This window comes from Epinephelus fuscoguttatus, linkage group LG17 (assembly GCF_011397635.1).
Source record: "Epinephelus fuscoguttatus linkage group LG17, E.fuscoguttatus.final_Chr_v1".
NCBI lineage: Eukaryota > Metazoa > Chordata > Actinopteri > Perciformes > Serranidae > Epinephelus > Epinephelus fuscoguttatus.
In genome coordinates, this window is record NC_064768.1 from 24711828 (window position 1) to 24736843 (window position 25016).

The window sequence follows — 25016 nt, forward strand, 5'->3', positions numbered from 1 at the left end:
GCATGCTGCAAATTCTGTATTCAAGTAAAATAAAAAGTGATACTCATGACTGCAGGACAGTCCTACCAGTGAAAAGGGTACTGTAACAATCACAGTGGAAAAAATACTAAATGAAATGAGTCTTTAGCAGCATCTACTGGCCGCCAGTGGGAACTACAACAACTTAGACTAAATTCGTGTCTGCCTCCAACTAGTGTAAGTCATGTTTTGGGATTTCCTGCTCACATTTTAGACGTATCTGCACGGTGCTACTGAATGTCACTCAGGGAAATATTTATGTGTACAGTAGGTGCAAAATGATGGTGCATTTTAACTCTAAAGAAACAATCAGTAGGAAAAGCAGGTGTATAAAAAATACTGAGTGCTCCTGGAGCACTTGAATGCAACACAGCCATCATTATATGTTACTACTGACACCTGTGGCTGCTGTGAACAAGGTCTGTGCCATGCTTTTGTTTTTAATAGCTGTATTTATTAATGTTTTAGTGATTTCTTTGAATACATGAATTGTTTTTATCTGCTCATACTGTCTAAAAACGTAATTTTCAGGGACGTTTCATACCTATAAATCAAGAGCAACAACAATGTAGTTAAATTCAGACTTTTTTTTGACCAGAAAACCTCCCTTAACTATCTCTCCAACAGAAACTTCCACTCTCCTTTTCCTGTACCTGGTCAGAGATCTAAAGATGCTATATATTTATTGTGCAGACACGTCTACTGATGTTTTGTTTTGTATATACAGGGTTATTTACAGTATGGTTTATCCATATCTGGTTAGATAGTAATGGAGTGCATGTCAAAGAAACAAATGGAAAAGGCACTGAAAATTGAACTTTTGGGAGCTCCAATCAAAACGTCCCTTAGGATTAGTTTTAATGCATCCTCTCTGTATATATATTTAAGTAATAGTATCCTTATATTTATGTTTTATTTATTGTTTGGTTTGGTGTTTGTTCTCTGCCCCCTTTCTAATGTTTTTGGTTAAGTATCTGAGTCTTTCTACAGTTAGCCTACTTTTTCTTTTCAAAATAATATTTTCAAACGCACGGACGGAAATCTGATACATTTTTGGAGCTGCTCCTGCTCTGTAATTTGAGCATCTGTTAATAAAAACAAATCTTTGCAAAAATAGAAAAATAAAAACAAATAAAAAATAATAAATAATAAAATGATAATAATAATAATAATAATAATAATAATAATAATAATACATAAATGCAAAATGAACAAATAAATTTAAAAAAAAAAGCTGGACACCTCTGGTTTATTGCTTTGCTGTACATGATGTTCATTGCTTTTTTTTTTTTTTTTTAACAATAAAGCGTTAACAAGCAAGTACACCACAAATGGGACAATGCAAAAAATACATACAAGACTCTAGAAAATGTTGGAACAGACATAAAGACAGTATAACAGGACAATAAAAATAAGCAACAGAATTTAGTCAGAGGATGGGAAAATCGTTTCATAATGAGCAATAAGTTTGATACTTTTACTGCAATTAAACGTAAGGTTTTCATAGTGTAATCAAATTCTAAGAGGAAGGTTTTAAAACTGGGGCAAAATTTGGCAAATTTTTGTTTGTGAATGTAAAATTTAGCATGAAGGTTTACAAAATTTAGTAAAAATTCAAAATCTTTGTTATTTTTGTTAGTGTAGTAGCAGATGATATCTCTTAATGTAAAGGAGTATTTGATATTGGCAGAGTTAAAAAAAAATGGAGATTAAGAGCTGACCAGAAAGCTTTTGTGATTCTACAATCAAAAAATAAATGTGAAATAGTTTCAACACATTGGTTACAAAAAGAACATAAATCATCTATTTTGGTAAATTTGGCGATAAAACAATTAACGGGGTAAATTTCATGTAAAATTTTAAAGTGAGTTTCTTTGATTTTGTTAGAGATGCAGTATTTGTGGAGTAAAAGCCAGGTCCTTCGCCATCCAATGTCCACAATCTAAGAACTCCCAAAAAAACCTTCCCTCTACAGTAGTGTACTTTCTTTGAAATATTTGACGAATATGCTTATTGTTACACTTTTTGTCTTTCAGTTCCAGTCCATCCAACATCATCAAAGGTTGAGCAGTTCTGTGTCCATTGAAAGTCAGATGATTTTTCACAGCATGATACAACTCCTTTGGAATAGCCTGGATTACAGCATTAAATTCTTTGAAAGGAACAGGAAAATAATATCCAGTCATGATGATGTTCATTGCTCCACCACCAGGCGGCGATGTTGTGACGTGTGTCGTTTTCTCTGCGCTGTCGCTGTTTAATGACGTCATATCCGCGCGACTGAAACGTACAGAGTACAACAGCGGCGGCCTGTGTTTCTCACTCGAGCGCTGCAATTTTTGTCTTCGGTGGAGGATTTGTCTCTACAGTCCGTCACCATCATGAAACTAGTCAGGTAAGTGGCCGTGAAAACTCACCCCTTACTAACTGCTGTGCTGTGGGATGATAAAAATGGCGCGATGCCGATGGATGGATTTAGATGTAAACGGAGATGAGGCGGGAAGCGGTGAATTAAATGAATGGAGGATGTGCGGTGTTACAATGGCGGGGCTCCAGCCTCTGAAATAACCCGACATATATATACACACACCTAGTTTCCTCATTAATTAATGAACTGTGGATTTAGCTGTGAAAATAAGCAGGTTAAACAGCCGTAATGGTTGCTAACTAGCACTAGCTAATGACATGAATGTTAGCTAGCTAACACGGGCCCAGCTTTCTTTATCTGCAAAGTTCAGTTAACTTCAGCACTCAACGGCATGATTTAAAAAAAACAGCCACACCTGTACAGAAACACCTTTAGTCATTGATATTTTCTTACAAATCAATTGCACAGGCTATACATTGTTTATCTCTCTCACCTGAGTACTTTTGTTTTGGTGCTGAGGGCTACACAGCCGGTAGCTAACTAGGACAAGCTAACGTTAGCTCACCTCACACTGTTATTTGGCTTTTACACAGTGCTAAATACTGAAATAATGCTCGTGTAGACTTGGGCATAGTTGAGTTCAAAGATTAATGTGTTCACATTATATCTTGTACTATGCTACTCACAGGTTTTTGATGAAACTCAGCCATGAGACGGTTACCATTGAACTGAAGAATGGCACCCAGGTCCATGGCACCATCACAGGTAAGAGCTCCCTGCTGCATTAACACAATGCGTCAGTTCCCTTTTAAACTGCAGGGAAATATTCAGAGTTCAGACATCATGACTGGAGTTAAGATTTCTTTTGGTCACTTAAGTGCGCCCACAGGTGTTGCTGAATATATACTCAGTAGCCAGTTTATTAGGTACACCTAGCTAAAGCTAATGAGGCTAACACCACAGTCCTGCAATAGATCCTACCTAAATGGAGGTTATAATCTCCAGGTGTTATTGGAACTGTTTTTAGAAGGGTTGATCCAATGTAATATTTAGGTCTCAAGTATTTATCACAATTATTCATTGCTTTAGGAACAAAATGTTTTGTATTATAACATTTAAATCTACAGAGCATAGCTTTCACTTCCATGTTATGTGACTTTCTGCTAATTTACAAATCTGTGCACAGAAATAAGACTAAATAGGTCTCTTCGTCACTTGAATGAAGTGTATCTTCCATGGATATATATCTGCCACATATATTATTTACAGTGGTCAGGGTACCGTGTCATGAATGTCTGAGTTGATGTTGGACAGAGACAGGACATCGGTGACTCTATAGTAACATTAGTGACATTATTGTTCTTGGCCTTCATGCATTTATCATACTGCAGATTGTGGTGCTTTTTCAGGGGGGTTTACACGTTAGTTGTGTTGCTTTGCAGGGCAGATGTGTCTTACGCATTTTTTTTTTTTTTAAATATATTATTTGGGCATTTTTAGCCTTTATTTAATAGGACAGACGAGCGTGAAAGAGAGAGAGAGGGAGTGATATGCAGCAAAGGGCCACAGGCTGGAGTCGAACCCGGGCCGCTGCGGAAACAGCCTTGTACATGGGGCGCCTGCTCTACCGCTAAGCCACCGACGCCCCGATGTCTTATGCACTCTTTGCATGTGATTTTCTCTTCTATGTCAAAACAAGATGATGTGGTGGTTGATGACGGATGATGTTTATTTTGTCCGCCTGCAGTTTTAACATTCAGGAATATCTTTCACAGGCTGCTGATGCAGAGTCGATGCGTAGCGGCATTGAGGGGTTTTCAAAAGTAAAGGCTTGAGTTTAATTTAGGAAGCACTTGATTTGATGTGACGTTTTGGAGCAGAACACACATTTTAAACGTCAGTATCACAGATGACTATGTTTGTATAATTGTTGGAAGCCTCTTTGAGTTTGCAAGCTATAATCAGTGCGACAGTCTGGTTACTGCTGCATCTGAGTTGGTGAGAACTCTGCTCTGTCCTCTCCTGCCCACTGTGATCACTTACCGTGATACACGTTTTCAGACAGTCGAACATTTAAAATAAAGAACTGAAGTCAACACAAGGCTGAAAGCAGTGGTTTGCAGCCTTCTCTGGTTGTAGTTTCCATTCCTAACATCGAATGCTGGCTGTGTTAGGAATGAGCTTTGTGTCACCTGCAGTCACACCCAACTGTGATGTCGCAGGCTCCTGTAGTCCACCTGTACATTACTGCAGTAAACTGAAGTTAAACCACTAGAGGTCAACAAAGGCTTGATTTTTAGGCTGTATTAAATTGCTCTCTAAAGGCCCTTTCACACACGTGCTGCAGCCCTAAACCTATCTTGACATTACCCAAAGGGGCTGTGCATAAGAAAGTAAATGTCTGAGTCAGTTGGACCGGACATTTAACTGACTTTCTCCTGTCGGCTCCCTTGTATGAAGTCCTTGTAATGTCAGAGTCCGTGTTTGAATAGAACACGTTGTTGCCTGAGTTCACAGTGATCAAGTGGGCATGTTGATGACATCTCTATCATGCTACTGCCGCAAAACCGGGAGAATACAACTATATGAGGGAAAAGAAGTGTCAGTTGCACAACGACGCCAATGAAAATGTCTAACTGTAGAGATGAGATTCAGGAACTGTCAGCAATAACAATAATCTAGACAGTGTCTGGAGCTGATTTTTACAAAAAAAAAAGTCTGGAGTTCATATGTGAAAAAAGAGTTATTTTACTGCCACAAAGCTCCTGCCCAGGCTTACGTCACTGCTTCCAGTCTCAGTGTCCCTTCCAGTCTTACCCGTCTACTCCAAAATGAAAGGCTGACTTTTTGAAATGATCGGTTTTTGTAGTGTTGAAACAGTAGATTAGAGTCTGAAACTGATAAGATAATTTCAGATTTAGCCATTTTAGTATTTACACACTATCACTCTCTGGTCTTATGCAGTTTCTTCCTGTACAGCTTTGTCATTTATGATAAATTCTGGCTTTTCAATGTTCATTTTCAAGTTTTTCCATCCCCGTTTCCTTTCTTTTCCCATTTTAGGTGTCGATGTGAGCATGAACACCCACCTGAAGGCGGTGAAAATGACCCTGAAAAACAGGGAGCCCACTCAGCTGGAGTCACTGAGTATTCGTGGCAACAACATCCGCTACTTTATCCTCCCCGACAGCCTCCCACTGGACACCTTGCTGGTTGACATCGAGCCAAAGATCAAGTCCAAGAAGAGAGAAGCAGGTGAGGAATGTCGAGGCTTCATCAAGGTGTACAGCAGAGAGAGAACCACATTACAGAGCACCAGTTGTTTTTGGAAATGCAGTATAGTTGGTAGTTGAGACTCACTGGTTTGTTTCCTGATTGCCTGTCCCGTGCAAACTGTTCACCTTCATGCCGCAGGATTTTTGTACACTTAAAGAAAGTTACTTTATGTGTAGCTGATATTCACCAGTGGGTTAAACTGATCTAAATGTTGAGAAGCCCACACGACTATACATGATACTCAACGTGCCGGTGAATGTTGCTGACTGTAAATCGTCTGTGTCTTCTCAGTGGCTGGACGGGGGCGAGGAAGAGGTCGAGGGCGAGGCAGAGGAAGGGGACGAGGCCGGGGTGGCCCGAGGAGATGATTACCAGGCCGTACGTTTGCTGGCCAACACCCCACTGTTTGTACAGGAGTTTTTTTTTTTCTTTTTCAACAAAACATTTTGTGAATTTCCACGTGTTTTTTGGTTCAGTTTTGTTCTTATTTTGTACATTAAAATCCTTCTGAAGAGGATACATGTGACTCTGTGGGTTATTGCAGCGTTGTTAACAGGGTTTGTTTACTTTTCATTGTATGGCTGAATAAAGTATATTTGCATGGAAATGTGTATTTCTCAAGGGCTAATTAGAAAGAATATAAACAAACAGAAATCATTACTTTGTTATTGATAAAGGGTGGACCCGGGATTTTGTCACAAGTGCATGGTTGCTCTCAAAATCAAATAGTCCAAACATAAAGTTGCCCGGTCCAGTAGTGAGATGCAGCTGACGGACAGAGACATGATCTGTTAGGAGACCAAAACAAGGAAAACGAATGTGCAGGCAAAAGATTTTGGCACTGATTCCAAAAAATTTAGGACGCTGTGTAGAATGTTAAAAACAGTATGCATTGACTTGCAAATCTTTTTTAACTATATTCAATTAAATATGGTACAAAGACAAGATATTTAATGTTCTAAATGATAAATGACGTTTTTTTGTAAATATACACATTCTGAATTTGATGCCTGTAATGCATTTAAAAAAAGTTGGAACGGGCAACAAAGACTGGGGAAGTTGTGAAATGCTCAAAACACGGGGCTGAAAAAGTATCATGATTGGGTTTGAAACAGGCATCCTCAAGAGGCTCAGTTGTCAGGAGCAAGGATGGTCACTGCGGGCAAATAGGTAAGCAGTTCAAGAACTGTTTCTGAATTAATAATTGCAAGAAAATTGGGGATTTCATCATTTACAATCCAGAATATCAAAAGAATCAGGAGAAATCTCTGGGGCAGAGCTAAAAATCAGCATTGAATGCCTGTGACCTTTGACCTCTCAGGTGGCACTGCATTGAAAACCAACATGATTGTGTAAAGCATATTACTACATGGCCACGGGGAACACTTGGAAAACCACTGTTGGTAAACACAGTTTATCGCTGCATCTACAAATTAAAGTTAAGACTACCATGCAAAGTGAAAGCAAGATATGGACAACCTGCACAAATGCCGCTGAATTCTCTGGACCCAAGCTCATTTGAAATGGACTGACACAAAGAGTATGCCGTGGTCTGATGAGTACACGTCAAATTGTTTTTACAAATCATGGATGTCTAGTCTAAAGTCTAAAGAGAAGAAGGACCATACAGGTTGTTACCAGAGCAAAGCTCTAAAGCTGGAGGTGTGTTAGTGCCCATGGCATCATCAGTAACTTGGTCCATTAATGCTGAAAGGTAATACAGGTTTTAGAGTAACACCCACTGCCATCAAGACAGTGTCTTTGTCAGCGCAGCCCTGATTATTCCAACAAGACAATGCTGAAAAGAGTGTGAGTACTAGACTGACCTGCCTGCAATCCAGACCTGTCTCCATTGACAATGTTTTGCACATTATGAAGCTCAAGAAAAGACTAAAGGAGACCTCTAACTGCTGGTTAACTCAAGTCCTATATCAAGCAGGAAAAAGAAGAATTTCATTTTCAAAACTTCATCATGTAGTGTTTTCAGTTTCCATTTTCCACACTTTCTGGGTGTTGTGAAAAGAAAAGGTGATGTAACAGAAGTAAACATGACCCTGCCCCAACCGTTTCTGGAATGTGGCATCAAATTCAGAATGAGCGTATATTCACGAAAACAAAGTTGATCAGTTTAAACATCAAACAACTTGTCTTTAATGCGGTGTATTAATTAATGGCAAAAATTAATCTTAATTTAAAATTTTACATTTTCTGTAGTAGCACCAGGTCACCGCTAGGGGCTGCTAAAGAGCGCCATCCTGCCAAGGCTATTCAAGAGAAGGCTGAGACACGGGGTCAAACCATATGGGGGGAGTGCACATGCGCAGTGTAACTTGAGCTGCGCTGCTGGAGGGTGACAGCAGGGGCGCTGGAAAAAAGGGCAGGATCCGCTCAGGCGATCAAGGAGTGCGGTCTGCTTGGACTTTTGGACCGCGGCGGCCTGAAGTTGTCGGAATTGCATCTCTGTCATTCTCACCCACAACGCAGGCCACCAGTGACAGTCCAGTAATAAGCTGTGAAAATGACATACATGCACATCCACATCCCCTTTATTCCTTTTTCTTGGACTACAGGACTTGGTTAGAAAAATATGAAATAAATTGTTCTCAGAGAGAGTATAATAGGATTTGTAAAGCAATTCCCTTACCACTGATTCAATTAATCCAGAATACCCTATTATATTCTAATGTTAAATTCGTACTACCAAAAGTGATGATTAATGATTGTAACTTAAATGATAACAAATGTAACAACAAATTGATTAGCGTTGCTTTGAAATCAATAGTATTTTATGATTACAACAGAGGATTTAAAGAACAAATGACTGATAAGGTAACTGTGTCTATGATGGAAAAAGCACACTCTAAATATATTAAATGGCCTATTTCCCCAAAGATTAAAGAAACTCATTTTAAGATACTCAATAAAGTATACCCTGTTGCAGAATTTCTAAAAAAAAAAAAAAAACGATTTAAATTTGAAGTTGACCCCTGTACCTTTTGTAATACAGCAGATGAAACACTAGAACATATGTTTTTTTCATGCCCTGTGTCCAGAAGATTTTGGTCAGAAATAAGAAATTGGTTATTGCTTAAAATAAGTGACATTCCAGATTTTGATACTTCTCATATATTCCTTTACATAGATAATTTGAAATCTAATATCTCTGATATGATAAATATGACCATTCTAATGGGTAAATATCATATTCATTGTAGTAAATGGAGAAATAGCAAACCTTCCTTTGACTGGTTTATAAATGATATCAAATTATTTTTCCTATCTCTTAAAAAATTGTACTCCAGCAAAATAGCCAGAAAGATCCGTGGAGATATATCTCGTTTCTTGCTTATTTGATTTATGCCTTAGACTTTGCTCCTCTCTAGGGTCTTTGTTATTTTAACTGTACGCCTGGTGATCTATAAAACGACATGCTGCTGTTTTTGTTGTACTTGCACCTTATAAAAACCCCCGTTTTGTTTTTTGTTTTTATTTGTATTTTTTTCTTTGTGACTCTTTTGCAATTTCACAACTTTTCATTATACAAAAATGTCTAGTCCTTACGAGAAGATGTATGTTTCTCTATGTTTTTTGTTCTATTGTGTTCAATTAAAAAAAAAAAAAATCCCCTTTATTCCGCGGTCTCACGCCATCTACTGAGCCTTTGAGGAAGTGCAGACCAGATTTTACTGCGCATGTGAAATCCCCCCATGTTTGTCCCCGTGTCTCAGCCTTCTCTTGAATAGCCTTGCATCCTGCCCGGAAGTACATTAAAGTGACCTATTTAAATATTACAGCTTCAACATCAGATAATCATCAGCACCCCAAAAGGTGGGGTGTCTGTGTTGCCTCTCACCCTGTATATGGTGGTTATTATGGGAGCAATGCCTGGCAGGTTAATGAAAATCTCTGAACAATGTCTCAACAAATATTGAGGGCGCTGCAGCAGCCGCTCACATCCGAGTTATTATTCAGTGGATGTTGATGTGCACCTGCCAGACTGCTGCCAGTCTCTGCCACGACGGCGGCGAGACTGAGACACACCGATATCAAGTTTTAGATTTAATCCTCTGATTCGTCTCGTAGAAACCCACGGATATTGTAAGATGTCCGTTTTCCACGGTGAAGCCGGTCACTTCATGTATTTCGCCTTTGGCAGTAACTTGTTGAAGGAGAGACTTCAGCTGGCAAACCCCTCTGCTGTGTTCTGCACCACCGGCAGACTGAAGGTAACCATCATTTTATTATGTCTTCATGTCAGGTGGTGACGAGCTGTGTGTAAATGTGTTCACATTAGTCAGCTTATTGCCTCTGAATGTGCCATGGTGTCTCTGTGGTGTTTCATGCACTGCTCAGTTTAGGCTGTTATGCTGCCTTAACATGTCTCCTGTCAGACTAGTGCAAAGGAAATGTCCAAAATACATAATATTTATTTTAGTTCAGGTTTCTGATCTGTAAGTGTAAGCAAAAAAAACAAAACAAAACACATAGTTATTTAGACCATGACTCATCAGCATATTTAAACATAAGTAATAAACAGGGGAGGTTCAATGGTGATTTTTTTTGTATGAAGTTTTACCTCATTCACCTCTGGAGTCTTATTTTTGTCTAAAAATGTATTGAATTTCACAGCACATATTTTTAAAGGCCACTTTCTCAAAATTTCATTACCATTTTTTCAGTAACTCTAACATCCAACAAACTGCCCAGTTTTATTCCTATCTATATTCTGAAAGTGTTTACAGAGGGACTCGCTTGTGTACCATTAATAGCCTAATTTATATACAATTTTATTCCTAAATACATGGTGAAAATTGATTTTTTTTTTTTAATTTATTAATGCAGTGATGACAAGAGATCAAAAAAAAATCCCCTCTGTAAAAACCTTTGACTCAAATATATCTACAAAATGAAACAAAATAATTTTCACCTGTAACCTTCATCCAGTGTTAAGATTTCAGTTCTGGTAATTTAAATGTTTATTTATGCCCCAGAAGCACTCCCGTCCTTGATTTTTAAAGTCTTTTAAAAACTGCCTTGAAGGAAACATGTCGCTGCTTTTGAGCGAGGTGGAATGTGTATGGACGTTACTGGTTCGACCTGTGTATCCCTCCTGTTTTACTATCTTCCCTTGTCTTGCTGTTATGTATTGCATGTGTTTTAAAGTACAATTGAATTTTTTTGACCAGGACTTTGTGAAAGAGGAGATGTTGTATTTCAATGGGACCTTCCTGTGTATCCCTAATGAGATCAATCATATTATCCCTGCACGATTTAATCTGTAGCACTTTTCAAATTCTAAGAAAAGGTCACAATTCCAGGAATTTTCTTACAATTTTGTCACTGGGAGCAACTCTTAGTGCTCAGAAGCTTTGTGAATACGGCCCCTGATTATGTTTTCCAGGTAGAGCTGGGTGATATAGAGAAAATCAAATATCACAATATTTTTTACCAGATACTTTGATATCGATGTCGTGATTATACCATAGGGTGAACTGTTGGTGCTTTTACAAAATATGTAACAGGGGTAAGCCAGCACACCATTATCTGTATCTTTGTCTGTACTTGTAATAGGCGGGGTTTAAATTAGATGTGGGCGGAGCCAAACCAGAAACTGTTATTTAAACCTTAAATGATATGAGTTGATTAAGTTGCTATATTTACTATTATTAAAAAACTATTAACAGAACAGCCTCAGAATTTAGCTTCAGATCACAAGAGTAAGAGACTGAACACAGCTACCCAAATGATGATTTTCCTTCATCGCAATTATGGATATTGCCATTTTACTCGGATGATACTCACACTCATGAAAAGTACATTATCCATACCGCATACTTTTTTCATCCATGTATAATAGTCAGCCCTAATATTTACACAATGAAATTTTTCATAAGTAATCTTTAATAATGTGCAGGGAGTGACTAAGTGGGTAAAGGCCAGAGGTTTGCGCTCCTGTAACATAACTAAGACCTGAGTCAGACTGGAATCACAAAGTTGATGATGTAAGACTCGATAAAAAACAAAATAGACTTGCAACCCAACTTTTAACTTGACTTGAGCGTTTTGATATGAAAATACAGGGTAGCTTTCACCAAGCCCAAAGATATGTTAAGTAAAAAGTGTGCCATGAATCAATTCATCTCCCTTTATTTCCCGAATCAACTAACATTAATGCTGTTCACTCACAGCAAGTCTCCACCTAATTCCCAGATCTACTTTGTTTGGTCCAATCCCACAACATCCATCGCAGGAAACCGTGAAGAACTAACTCTATGTTACTGAGCGCCATCTGGAGAAAAATGATACCACAAAAAAAAAAAAAAAACTATTCAGTGCTCTCAAAAACCAAATGGCAAAATGCAAAACGTGGGGATTTAAAGTTACAGATGGAGATGCAACAACTTCCAACAAACTTATTTTGATAAATTACACATTTTTAAGAAGCATTCATGATTTTTTGTAAATTTAATATAATATTACTCTGTTGTTAAAATGTCATTACAGTCGGTTAAGTGCATATCATGACTTATAAGGGCTTGAAACTCAAAATTTAGGACTTGGGAAGTGTCACTTGGGATTTGATTTAGCACTTGCCTGTCTTGACATGGCCCTTGAGTGCAAAGACTTGAGGCTAACTTGTGACAAAAACAATGACTGGTCTCACGTCTAGTAAGGGCAAATAACATCATATGTTGATATATTGCCTCCATTTTTTTTTTTCAAGTTAGCCCACCTACATGGTTACTAGAAGCAGCTGAATAAACAGGGCCTGAGCGTGCTGTGGCCGTCATGCTGTGACGACCAGCAGCAAACAGGCTCACAGGGGACGCCGCTGAAAACACAAACATAGTGTCCCTCTTTACATCACAGCGAAATAAAAGGCATTTTGTCTAAAATGCACAATGCGTCATCACTGTTCACAGCCTTTTGTCCTCTACCTCCTACCCCCCCATCACCACCCCCTGTTTGTGTGTGCAGGACTATAAGTTGAACTTTGGCCTGTGGGAGAAACATGTGGACAACGTTTGGCATGGCGGAGTGGCCACCATCGAGTCCTGTCCAGGGGCAGAAGTGTGGGGGGTAATCTGGACTTTAAGCAACGACAACCTCCCGAGCCTCGACAAGTGAGACACATTAACACATACCCATGTACGAGTTAATGTTTGTCACTGAAACCAACCGCAGCGTTGTTCTTCTCTTTGTGTCCTCAGCCAGGAAGGGGTGAATCTGGGGAAGTACTCTCCATTGGAGGTTTCAGTGGAGACTGACAAAGGACTCATACTCTGCAGGTCTTACCAGATGAACAATTTCCATGCCTGCCTCCCCTCTCCTCAGTACAAACAGGTGTGTGCAAGTAAACACAAATATATGGTTCAGAAACATTCACACTACAGAGCTATTAAATCTTACACCATGCCATAAATGACACCATCCAGCTGACTTGTCTCTGACTGATCTCTCTGTGTTTCATATAAGGTGGTGTGTCTGGGTGCAGAGCAGAACGGACTCCCGGCGGAGTACTTGAGGAGGCTGGAGGCAATCCAAACCAACAACTACAGTGGCCCCTCGATCCTTGATCAAATCAGAACAGTCATGAAGTAGAGTCAAAGTTCATATTCTTGACTTTGGAAACAGCAGCCGACAGCTACAATTACTGCTTTCCAGCGGTTTGCTCTGCAAACCAGTCAGATTGTACCTACAGTTTACATACATGTATGTAAAAACATAGATGGCTCACACACATCTTCAACCAGGTAGCACAGAAGATCTATACAGTCGGCACAGATTCAAGGTGGACACCCAAGATTAAAGTCACCGCATCTGACCAAATGTTTCCCCGATGATGTTGAGAAGTGTTTTATGCAGAATGTTATGATGTCACAGTGAAGCTGACCTTTGACCTTTTGGACATAAAATATCATCACTTCATTATTTTATCCTATCAGACATTTGTGTGAAATTATGTCATAATTAGCAAATGAATTCTTGAGTTATGACCTAAAACATATATTGTGAGGTCACACTGACCTTGACCTTCGACCACAAAATTCTCATCAGTTTACTCTTCATCCAAGTTGACGTTTGTGTCAAATTTAAAGAAATTTCCTTCAGATGTTCTTGACATATCGAGTTTACGAGAATGAGACAGATTCAAAATCACATTGACGTTTGATCACCGAAGTCCAGTCAGTTCATTGCTGAGTCCAAGTGAACGTTTGTGTCAAATTTCAAGAAATTCCCTCAAGACATTCTTAAGATACTGCTTTCACAAGAATGGGATGGATGGACGGACGGACAACGTGACATCATAATGCCTCAGGCCACAGCAATTGCTGATGTGGAGGCATAAAACCAACCTCATTGCAAGGTCCAATTATTAGCTATAAATCTGAGAACACAAAGAGCAGAGTAGAAAACAAAACAGAGTGCAGAATAGCTATTTGAGGGAAACTTGTGTGTTTTTGACCCTGGATCTTATTTTACCATGTTTATGTGTCTAAGTGACTAATGGAGACAAAACAAACTGGTCCAAACTGGTCCAGTACTGAGCACTGGTGAGGCAGGCTCCAATGTAATACCTATGGGAAACTGTGCACTGTCACATTAAGTCCATTAAAAGTGCTTGTTTTTGCCACTGACAGGCTCAGATTTTTATTAAAGTGTCTGACAACATTATGGAAAGGATCCTACATAAAAATGAAACAAGTTTTTTTTTTGTTTGTTTTTTTTTTACTTTTGCTGATCTGGCCTATTTGTCACGCTCAAAGAGAGACCCCATCTCACCATGAAACTTCACAAACTGTCTCTTTAGGGTCCTCTCTATAATGTTGTAAACACTTCTAGTAACAATCTGAGCCTGTTAGTGGCAAAACTACTTTTGATGGACGTAAGGCAGACATTTTGACAAGTCACAGTAGGAAAACCACAGGTGTATTTACAAGTCAAACTGTCTGCTGTGAAAAAGGACATTACCTGTAGGGTTTACATTAGATCCTAGTCTCGCCACCAGACAATCAGAGATCTACGCCTTCTGATTTATTTAAGCAAAGCGTCTAAAGACTGACTTGTGAGTCTCATTAGATTCTGTTCCCTGCTTCGGCTGTTCCCATTGACTTTGATATAAAGCCATGGGAAAATAGGGCCCGGGTTTAAAAATACCTTTTTATCTCTTGAAGTTTATTAATTCACTTATAAGCATTCCACCTCATCTCACAGCCTTCATTATTACCGTAATGTAAGTAGTAATAGTATAATGATACTATAAATCATAACGTGTCACGTAATGGTGATGAAGACTGTGAGATTGAGTCTTCTGGGCTCGTAACTGGACCTTGAGTTGAGTTTCTCTTTGTCAAACAGCTACCAGTATTTCTAAATTCAAAGCTTTTAAGACCCAGTTATGAAATTGAACCAACTCCATCGTGTGGCCAGAAGTTGGTACTGCATGCACTTCATGAGACATTTGTCTGGGCCCAACACATGCCCTCTCATCTTGAGCTTGTGAGCTGCTAGGGGACTATTATTTTATTTTAGAGCCACCACAATGGAAGACTGAATTGTATGTGAAGAGCAGAACATTGTTTGATTTCAGTTTTTCTCAGGGGAATATTAAACATTGATGAAACACCCTCAAGACTTCACTCTCGTCAGCATTTATTCTGACTTTAACCAATGTGTCCTGTTCCTGCTGATAAACCAATAATCATACTTGGGGTACTTCAACAAAGATTTTAAATTATAGGTTTTATTAAGAAATAAAAATCGCTGATCATTTACGTAAAAGGAAACCACTTTATTTGTTACAACACAGTGGCCTTGGACAGAATGATAATTAGTACCTCTCCCAACATTTGATCCTCTAGGAATTATAGAAAATACAAGTGTTGTACAAAAAAAAACAGCTGTCAGGAGAACAGAAGATATATGGTGAACACCCAATAACTTGTTTTATATTTTGTCAAATCTCTAGGTAAATGTCCAAAAGTCTATGCAAATATGTAGACTTCACAATGGCACAAATCATAATTTCATCTGACGTCAAAACAAAGGCTCATGCAAGCATGGTCGGAGATGTATGAAAACCAAGAGTCCATTGAGAATTCAGCAACCTTACAACTCAAACATTTGTACATTCTTAAGAATTTGGCTTGAAGCAGAAAGATGTACGTTAACCTTCTGCAGGAGTTCATGAACATTAAAACATTTTACCGTTAATTGATTTAAATGTAGGGAGGGGAGGAGTGGTGTGAACAATCTGAAAGGTAGAAAAAAAACAAAGCAAAATAACAAAGCTGTGAACATGACACAAATAGGTCCAAATATGTAAAAAAAACCAAATCAATTTACAAAAAGGAAAGTATAATATAATGATAATCTAAGTGTAAGTTAAAGCGTGTACTTAAGTCTTGATATAAGCAAACAAGAAAAGATGTAGGAATCCCAATTTTGTACAAATGGGCTTAAATAAAGGGTGCAAAAAAGAAAATCAGCTACCAGGAGCAAATCAGTGCTTGAGTTGAAGTCAGTAGCCATTGTTGAATGAGAGATTGTAACCAGCAGCTCAATGGTTTGACACCATCATATCTAAAAGACGACGCATCTGTTTTCTTTTATTATCATTTTCTCTGTGTTTATATGGAAATTTGGATATGGACCACTGACAACATACTGGAGTCAAACAAAGCACTATCGATGTGGGCTACTTTAAGAGACTGCCCTCACTTACAAGTAACTTGTATGTTAGGTAATACATTGTATGCACTGCATGATGAGCTCCTCTAGTGACTATCAACACAAAAGGCCATCAGTAGAGTATCTTGGTTTTCAATCAGGGACATCTGCGATTGCATTATTTGCTTTTTAACTTTCCATCTGCTCCACCTGTTCCCCATCGGCAACTTTCTCATTTCCACTTTCATCCATCGGTTCTGGTCCGTCCTCACCATTTTCCATCTGCTCTGTTGCATCAGCACGCGGCCGCTCTGTTGAATTGAGGGGCGGCTGTTTTATTGGACCAGAGGGTGGCTGCTCCGTGATATCGTCAGCCAGCTCTTCTGAGGTATCATCAGATGACTGCTCTGTGGGATCGGCAGGTGGCTCCTGTTCAGGGATTATGAGATTGTGCTTGACTTTGCTCAGTTCTGTCATGTTGAAGCCGAGGAGAATAGCAGCTGTGTTCTTTTTGAGACTCTTCATGCACTTGCTGCGCTTCTTGCTGAAGTGGGCCGCCAACTCCGCTTTGGTGAGAGACAGCCTCTTGCACAGCTCTTCAGTCTCGGGTTTGGTCGCATACGGGTTCAGGTTGAAGTATTTAGATATGAAGTCTCTGCGCTCCTCGCTGTTGCGGCGCTCTGCGGAGGTTGGCTCCAACATCAGCTTCACTGTGGGATCGAGCTGAACCACAGGCTCTGGTGGGGGCAACAACTTCTCCTGCTCTCGCTTCTTGCGCATGGCTGCCCTTTGTTCTCGCTCTCGTTTGTTGGCCTCCATCACCTCCCTCCATGCTGCCTCCAGCCTCTTCTTAGACTGCAGCTCTGCTTCTGTCTCTGGAGTCTCTACACGGGGTGGTGGAGCTGCAATCAAACGAGCCGGAGCTAAAGTTTGTTTCATAGTCAGCCCTTGCGGCATTTGGAGAAAGTAGAGTGGCTGACTGATCTGCTGAGCTGGTTTTGGTGGCTGCAGTGGTGGTGGTGGTGGTGGTGGTGGTGGTGGTGGTGGTGTAGGTTTAGGTGGCTGTGGCTGTTTTGGTGAACACCGGCATCGCTGAATGTGGAGCATCACAGCCTGCTGGGTGACCTTTCCTGTGTACACACCATTGCAGTATATGCACTTAAAGGCCTCTGTCTTGAGGATAGCATGAATAGTGGGTGCTACAAAGTGTTTTTGCTTCAGGTGCTGAAGGTGTTTGGACTCATTCTGAAACTTTTCGTCACAGAAGGGACAGTATGAGCTATTGATTTTCACAGGTGCTGCACAGATTTCTGGCTGGCTGCTGGGCTGCAACTTGAAGAAGATCAGGTCAAGGGAGTTTGTGACTAGGGCCAGGTTGACCTCGGTGTCTCCTAGGACCTCTTTTGGTGCGGTGGTGTGGACATCAAAGTAAGGGAACAGGATTCCTCCAACCCCTTTGGAGTAGACCCTGTACTTCTGCCTCAGGAAATCACAATATGCCTTGCTTGCGGGATTGTGCTGCTTTACATGCTCAGCAAGCTGCTTGATTGAAAAGAACAAAGCTGAGCAGTACAAACAACTCAGGCCATGCAGCAGATGTTGGAAGACACTTTTTTCTGATAGTAGAATTTTGCACGTTAGGCATTTAACAGTTTTGTCCGGCATTTTCTTCAAGAATGCTGCTCGCGCCGCCACACTTTCTGACTTGTTTGTGGTGGATTTTGCCTGGTGAGCGACCTCTGTATGCATGTCGAAGACGTTAGAGGGGAAAAGTTCATTGCAGAGAGGACAGGTAATCCATTTCTTAGTTTGTGGTGTGGAGTTCCTTGTTTGCTCAACAGCCTTGAGAGGGGTACTTGTGCTCTGAGAGACGGGCATTGCTACTTGCAGTGGAGCAAAAGTGTATGTGGGCATGCCATTCATCTTGTTGCCAGTCGGGATTAAGTGACTCAGCAGCGACTGTGACGTCAGCATGGTACCTTGTAGGGCCGTATGGTTCGTTGGTGCATTTTGTGTGACCACAGCAGGCTGGGATACAGCTCCAGTTCCAGGTCCAGCTGCAACACTGGCCTGCAGTCCTGATGGAAGGAGGATTTGCTGCGTCGGAGTAAGTTGAGTCGGTTGTGGTTGAGTAGAAGCTAGAGCCACAGGTGCCTGTTTCAGAGACACATTAGACACTGTGGGAAGCTGGACCATAGATGAGCCTTGGGGCAAAGCACTTCGGAGGGCGATCGTGGCACCGGGCTGGAGCAAACCTTTAGCTTCAGCACTAGCTAGCTGCACTAGCGCTGATGCTTGAGGGGGCAGAAAAGCTTGGTTGGTTCCAGGGGCACAAATCAGAGTAGCAGTACTGTTTGTAGTTCCTTGTAATTGTTGTAACGCCACCACAGTCCCAGCAGGTTGGCCATTACTTGGTAAAACCAAGGACTTACTGTTGAACACTTGAGGTTGCTGTGGTTTAGGAGCAATACTTGGGAATGTCACAAACACGCCATTCCCATTAGGTGTTGCTCTAATGGTATAGTTCTTGTTCTCATAAATCAAACTTTGCACTTGTGTGCTGACTGAATAGTGTGAGGGCTCAACCAGCATGTGATGCAACATTTGGTCTAGATTTCCAGTGTTCACCTTGCACACCTTGCAGCAATACACCCTGACACTGGTATTCCCTTGAAGGTGTGATCTATAACCGATATACTGTTCGGCCAAACCGGCTAGGTGCTTGAGAATGATGTGCTTCTTCATCGTAAAGATAGAGGAGGCTGGATATCCACATCTTCTACACTGATACCGCTCATTTCCACGATGGGTGGGCTGAGACACTTCCCTCTGTGGCTGTATAAAGGAGGCATGGAAGAACATCATGTGCTTCTTGAGATACTTCGGGTGTCCGATGAAGAGGCACTGAGAGCAGGGTGCCAGCGCACAGAATGACTGCACATATCCATGGCAGCGGGAGACGTGGCTCCTGAAGTTGTAGATGTTTTGCGAAGAGTACTTGCACAGGCTACAGCACAGCGACCGAGACCGGTAAGGCCACTGAAGAGGAAGAAAAATGAAGATTAAAATTTGGGCCCAGTGTGTACTAGGTATATAACATCCATACTACTTATTCATATATCTTAAAGAAGTATTTCACTGGTGGAATGATGGGTCTTTTCATAAAACGGGGCTGTCTCTACTGGAGAAAATGGAATTACTTTTAAATTAGTGCTACATGACCAGAGAAAACAGAAAGCGCTGTGGAATTCGCTTTTGCTCAAGAGGTAGAAAAACAACTACAAGAATGTACTGTGCTGCAGTGGACCAGTAAAAACTCCCACTGGTGGGGCGTCGGTGGCTTAGTGGTGGAGCAGACGCCCCATGTACAAGGCTGTTGCCACAGTGGCCCGGGTTCGGCTCCAGCCTGTGGCCCTTTGCTGCATGTCACTCTCTCTCTCTCCCTCCCCCCTTCACGCTAATCTGTCCAATCGATTAAAGGCTTTAAAATATCCAAAAAAATATCTTAAAAAACAAAACAAAACAAAAAAAAACCTCCCACTGGTGAGTTGTGTTTTGACAATATGGTGGCAGATTGCTAACAAATGTATTGCCTAACAGTTTAACAGTAAAGTAAAATATGTTTCTGAAAACATATTAGGCGATGAATAGGCAACGCAGTAAAAGAATCTTGGTTCATATCTGATCAGCACTGCTTAGTTTCAGTTTCATCTGAGTTTTACAAGGCTCCATTTTGCCCACTTCCTGTTCACAAACTCTCGTATTACAGCCAAACAGTGCACTAAGACATGCTTCTGAGTCAGCTATTTGTGTGTGTGTGTGTGTGTGTGTGTGTGTGGGGGGGGGGGGGGTCTCTCTCTCTCTCTCTCTCTCTCTCTCTCTCCACTTCTGTACTCTGTGTTTGTGGTAGAGCTGCAATAATTAATCACCAACTAATTTCAAAACTGATTAATCAGGTTCAGTAATTATTTAAATGAAAAAAAAAAAAGTCAAAATTCTCTGATTCCACCGTCTCACATGTGAATATTTTATGTTTTCTCTATCGCTCTATGACAGTAAACTGGGTATCTTAGGGTTGTGGACTATACAAGACATTTGAGGACTTCATCCATTTTCTTACTTTTTCTGACATCATCAATCATCAACAAATGAATCAACAATGAAAATGATCATTAGCTGAAGCCTCATCCGTAGTGGCAGGCAAACACAAATGTGCGAGCACAATGTGTAGTTTGAGCAAAGGCCCTAGAGTCATTTCAAATCTGCCAGATGATGTGAAATGTAGGGACAGGGAGATCTGGGTGCTGGCAAGATGGAGGGAAGTTCACCACATTTCATTTACATTGTTATGACACAAAGCTAGTTGAAAATCGGCAAAATCCCTGACAGCAGCATGGAATGACTATTCTCCTCTTTAATAATACAGCGTCAGGTCAGCAACAGTTTTAATCATCTAACAAATAAATCAGTAAATAATCATCCAGATGTGTCACATTCACCTTTTTCTGAAGCCTGCCATTGAATCCATCGGTGAAATCAAACCACTCCGTTTCCTGAAAGGCCTCATCTTCATCTGTGTTTTTCTCAGTGTTTTCATGGAGCTCCTGCACAGTAAACAACACACAAACAAACAAATCTTAACAGAGTCACAATGTAAAACATGTCAATTAAAAGTCATGCAGTCAAAGTTGTTTCAAAGTAAGTAAGGCCATTCTGCCTACAGCTTCAACAACAGTAAGGCATCACACTGTGTGAATTAATCATATGTGGAATCGCCAGTTTATAATGTGTACCTAATAGCTAAAACTAATGCGGTACAATTAAAAAGCCCTGCAATAAAGCCAACCTTTATGAAGGTTATAATGTTCAGTTTTTGTTGTTTTACATTGGTGTTGATTCAACAGTCTGTGTTGGACTGTGCTGAGAGATGTTTCTAATATTTAACCCCACCCCATTTATAGCAATGAGGGTAATGTACAAATTAAAAGAACCTTTCTGTGTAATGCAGCACCACCTTTAATTTGAATCAATACCCCTCTAAAACAGCTTTAACAAAATCTAAATGACGGCTGGATTAATTTTATTAGACTGTTAGCTTTAGGTGAATATACCTAATAAATTGACAACTGAGTACATTTTTTACATAAAATATTTTAATCTGAAAAGTTACTAGCAACTACAGCCAACAGATAAATATGGTGGAGTGAAAGGTGACATGCTTCCCTCTGAAAATTTTAAGTGCAAACTCACAAAAAACAAAAAAACAAAACAGAACCTCAACGCAGTACGTCATTAATTTTCACCTCTGTGTTAAACCTCTGCACTTGTACATGCAGTGTAATTAGGAAATAGCTGACACATATATGTCGACTGCATCATCTTTCACAATTTGACTTCTACATAATGCCTCAAGCTGCCACTGTCATGTGTACAATCTCTGCTGTCTGGGAAAAAATCCTGCAAATCCAACACAGCCAGAAAGCAGCCCTGCTCATTGATTTGCAACAATATCCACATTAGCTTAATGCCACCGAAAATCTCTGACACTTAACATGACATCATAGCGCCCAACCCTACTTGTTGCCATAACAACCATAGACCAAAAACCCTCTGAATGGTGCTCTTTCAATGTGACCATAACCATCACATTAAAATCTGATTTTAATGTGCAAATGTGGCTGTATTCAAATGTTTATACCCCAACTTAAAAAAACATTTTTCACCATGAAGTGAATTATTATATTAATTTTAGACTGTGAGGCTGCACACTGTATAGTGCTGATTGCATTAATGGCTGAAATTACACATCAACGCAGTGTTGAAACATGACTGATATCACCAGATAACATATTGGTACTGCCATATGAAACACAACATTTGTTTCTTTAGTAATAGTAAAAGACCATTATAAACCATTATATCAAGCAAACCTATCTTACATGAAGTGTTAACTACAGTTATATACTAGCTCTAGATCAGAGCCTAATCCTAAAAGGCATCTTCAACTGTTTTGCAAGATAAAACATACCTTCAACAGGTTCTGGCAGTCTTCCAGACCAATCTCTCCCAGGATGTTTTTCACCGCCTTGCGAGCCTTTCTGATCTTCTCAATATTTCCAACTGGAACCTGATACATTATTCCTCAAAGCCTTGTGGGAGAAAAAAAGCTTTAATTTTAGGGAGCGTTAACACCACTGAAATAGAACGACATCTTTGTCTATCATCTATGATTTACACACATAATTATTCTAAAAACATGAGAAATATTGTTGAACTAAATAATCCCTAAATAAACACAACATTTCCCAGCCATAGCCTCTAAAGTAAACACTATTTGATAGGGATACTTTAATTTCCACTTTATCCTGCAGCCCTAGGTACAATTTGGTGGAAATGTATGAAAAAGAGAAGCAAAAAGAAATTGACACACATTGGGAAGAATGGCAAAGGCAAAAGCAATCAATTCAATTTGCAGTGTGCATATAAACAATAAAGTAAACAAAAAGTTAATAAAAATAAAAAGTTATTAAACACCTTGTGGTCCATTTTATAGTGTCATACTGCAAACAAAAACAAAGCACACACTGTGGTGAGAATTGAGTGATAAAATAGTGACTGCAGCATAAAGATAACATCCCTAAATTTCACCCACTCAGTTATATAAAAATGAGAATAAAATCAACAGCATGACTGTAACGTTACATGGCTATTATGTCTGCATAAGCATCGTGGTAATTCACTTATAAACATAACAATTAATGTGCAACAGATGATTTAACACACTGTGTGAATAATATATGATTAGTAACTATTTAATGATGGGCAAGAAAAACTTATTTCAGAGAGTGAAAGTGTTTGATTTAAATCACATACAAAGTAAAACCCTTGTCATGCATGCTAACCCTGCTGAGAGGAGTGTATGGTGCCCTCACCACAGTCATGAAAAAGCCTGTGGTAGCATGCTGACAGTGATGAGCCGGGTAACACCGGCCACGCCGCTTCTTCCTACTTAAGGATGCCCACAGCCTCCTCGCAGATATTTACCTCGGCTAATGTCTCGGTGTAGGTTAACGTTAGTTGTCGCTGTGCCACCTCCGACAGGGCTAACGATCTTCACTTCCACCGGCCCTCAGCTCTGTGTGTCGGTGAGCTGCGTCTGCTGCCAGCGGTGCACACAGATACTCATCCGCGCTGCATCTTCTGTCCACACACACACACGTATGAAACGCGCGGTCAAATGTAAAAGATGATGTTCGCGAACCTCTTCCAGAGAGAAGTTATTTTTGGTCCAGCTTTTGTCCCTTTCTTCTCCTATGGAGGAAAAAATGGCGCTCAAGTTCAGGATCTGACGTAGTCGTCCCCATTTGCATACTGCACACACTGACCAATGGGAGGCGTCCCAGCATAAAAACTGAATAACTTTTTATTCTGTCACCAATACGGTCAGCCATTGTCCCACACAGTCCAGGTGATGCATTTCACCCCCCTGTTTTTGAATTTCATGTCACAACTCACTTGTTAATTGGACTTTTCCATCCTACAACACATAGCTAGGTCGGGGGGCGTGGCTACTGCGACCCCCACTGGCAGTCACGTGGTACATGGATGAGGCTAACCAATGGGCTGTCGTGAAAATGAGCTAAATGGGTGGGACTTTGTCGTGTGACGTCATATCATGCTACTTTTTTTAGCCAATTACAGCGAACCACCATTTTGATAGGGGAATGAGTGAAATTAATGGGTTGGATGTGTTTTGGCTAGCATAGCATCAAATTTTAGCACTTTTTCATATGTTTAACGATTACATAAAAACAAAATGGCTAGCTGCCACCGCATGGCAATTTACAGCGAAACTTAATTTTATTTTATTAATTTTATTCTTATAGTTAGTCATAGCTACTTCCAAAACTCGACTCAAGTCTTGTAAAAGTTAACAAATTTATGTTCGACCACCTACCAACTTACAAACAGGTTAGCACTTGTGCAAGTAAAGCGAAACCCGAGTTCGGATTACGGCCTACCAATTAGCCTTTATGAACAGAGGCCACTTTGTTTGGCGACTAATCAACGATTCATTAAAGCAATGACGCTAAAGTTACTTCGTGTTGGACTCATGACCTAACATTTCTTGCGCTGTCAATCTACCACCTGTGATTACAGAATCATTGTAGTTGCCATTTCACAATACGAGCCCAGATGTGGACGCAATCCGTTATTCAGATCAATACTGTTGATAGCTGCTACAATGCACCCATGTCTTACATCGGTCAAATCCTCACTTGACTATTGGAAATGCCTCTCGAAGTTCTGCTGCATGAATCAGTTTGGTGTTTAAGTGATGTAACGACCTAATTAAAAATTTGACTAACAAGATCACATCTACCATTGTGCCCTCTTGACAGACATTACAGTTAATTTCCTGGGCAAACAGAGGAGCAACATGAGAGGGTAAAGTGTCAACATTCATAATGACTCTGTGCTGCAGCTGATCACTGTCTGCAACACTTCCTGAAGGTAAGACTGATAAAGGACAACTCGGTTAGATGACATGATATCTAAACCCAAAGTAGAGAGGAAAGAAAGGGAAAGGAGATTTCTCACTGTCAGATTCCCTGTTATCAGATCAGTTCAAGGTTATATCACCAATCACAACCAGCCACTTAAGAGTTCATTCATACTTGCT

General features: G+C 40.1%; 3 protein-coding genes across 3 annotated transcripts; 2 read left to right on the forward strand and 1 right to left on the reverse strand.

The window, feature by feature from the left end:
• The first annotated feature begins 2261 nt into the window (after nt 1–2261).
• Nucleotides 2262–6269, forward strand: snrpd1 (small nuclear ribonucleoprotein D1 polypeptide). Its single transcript, XM_049602231.1, has 4 exons — nt 2262–2413; nt 3075–3151; nt 5450–5641; nt 5954–6269. Exons 1-4 carry the CDS (start codon nt 2400–2402, stop codon nt 6028–6030), a joined length of 360 nt encoding a protein of 119 aa, XP_049458188.1. The 5' UTR covers nt 2262–2399; the 3' UTR covers nt 6031–6269.
• Nucleotides 6270–9440: 3171 nt separating this feature from the next.
• On the forward strand, nt 9441–15294 carry ggcta (gamma-glutamylcyclotransferase a). The gene is made up of 4 exons (XM_049602693.1): nt 9441–9888; nt 12641–12786; nt 12874–13006; nt 13139–15294. The coding sequence occupies exons 1-4, from the start codon at nt 9766–9768 to the stop codon at nt 13262–13264; spliced, it is 528 nt and encodes a 175-aa protein (XP_049458650.1). The 5' UTR covers nt 9441–9765; the 3' UTR covers nt 13265–15294.
• A 118-nt stretch (nt 15295–15412) lies between these two features.
• adnp2b (ADNP homeobox 2b) lies at nt 15413–23799 on the reverse strand. The gene is made up of 4 exons (XM_049602692.1): nt 23378–23799; nt 22362–22482; nt 20833–20937; nt 15413–19372 (listed from the first exon to the last, which is right to left on the reverse strand). Exons 2-4 carry the CDS (start codon nt 22467–22469, stop codon nt 16523–16525), a joined length of 3063 nt encoding a protein of 1020 aa, XP_049458649.1. The 5' UTR covers nt 22470–22482; nt 23378–23799; the 3' UTR covers nt 15413–16522.
• Nucleotides 23800–25016: the final 1217 nt, after the last annotated feature.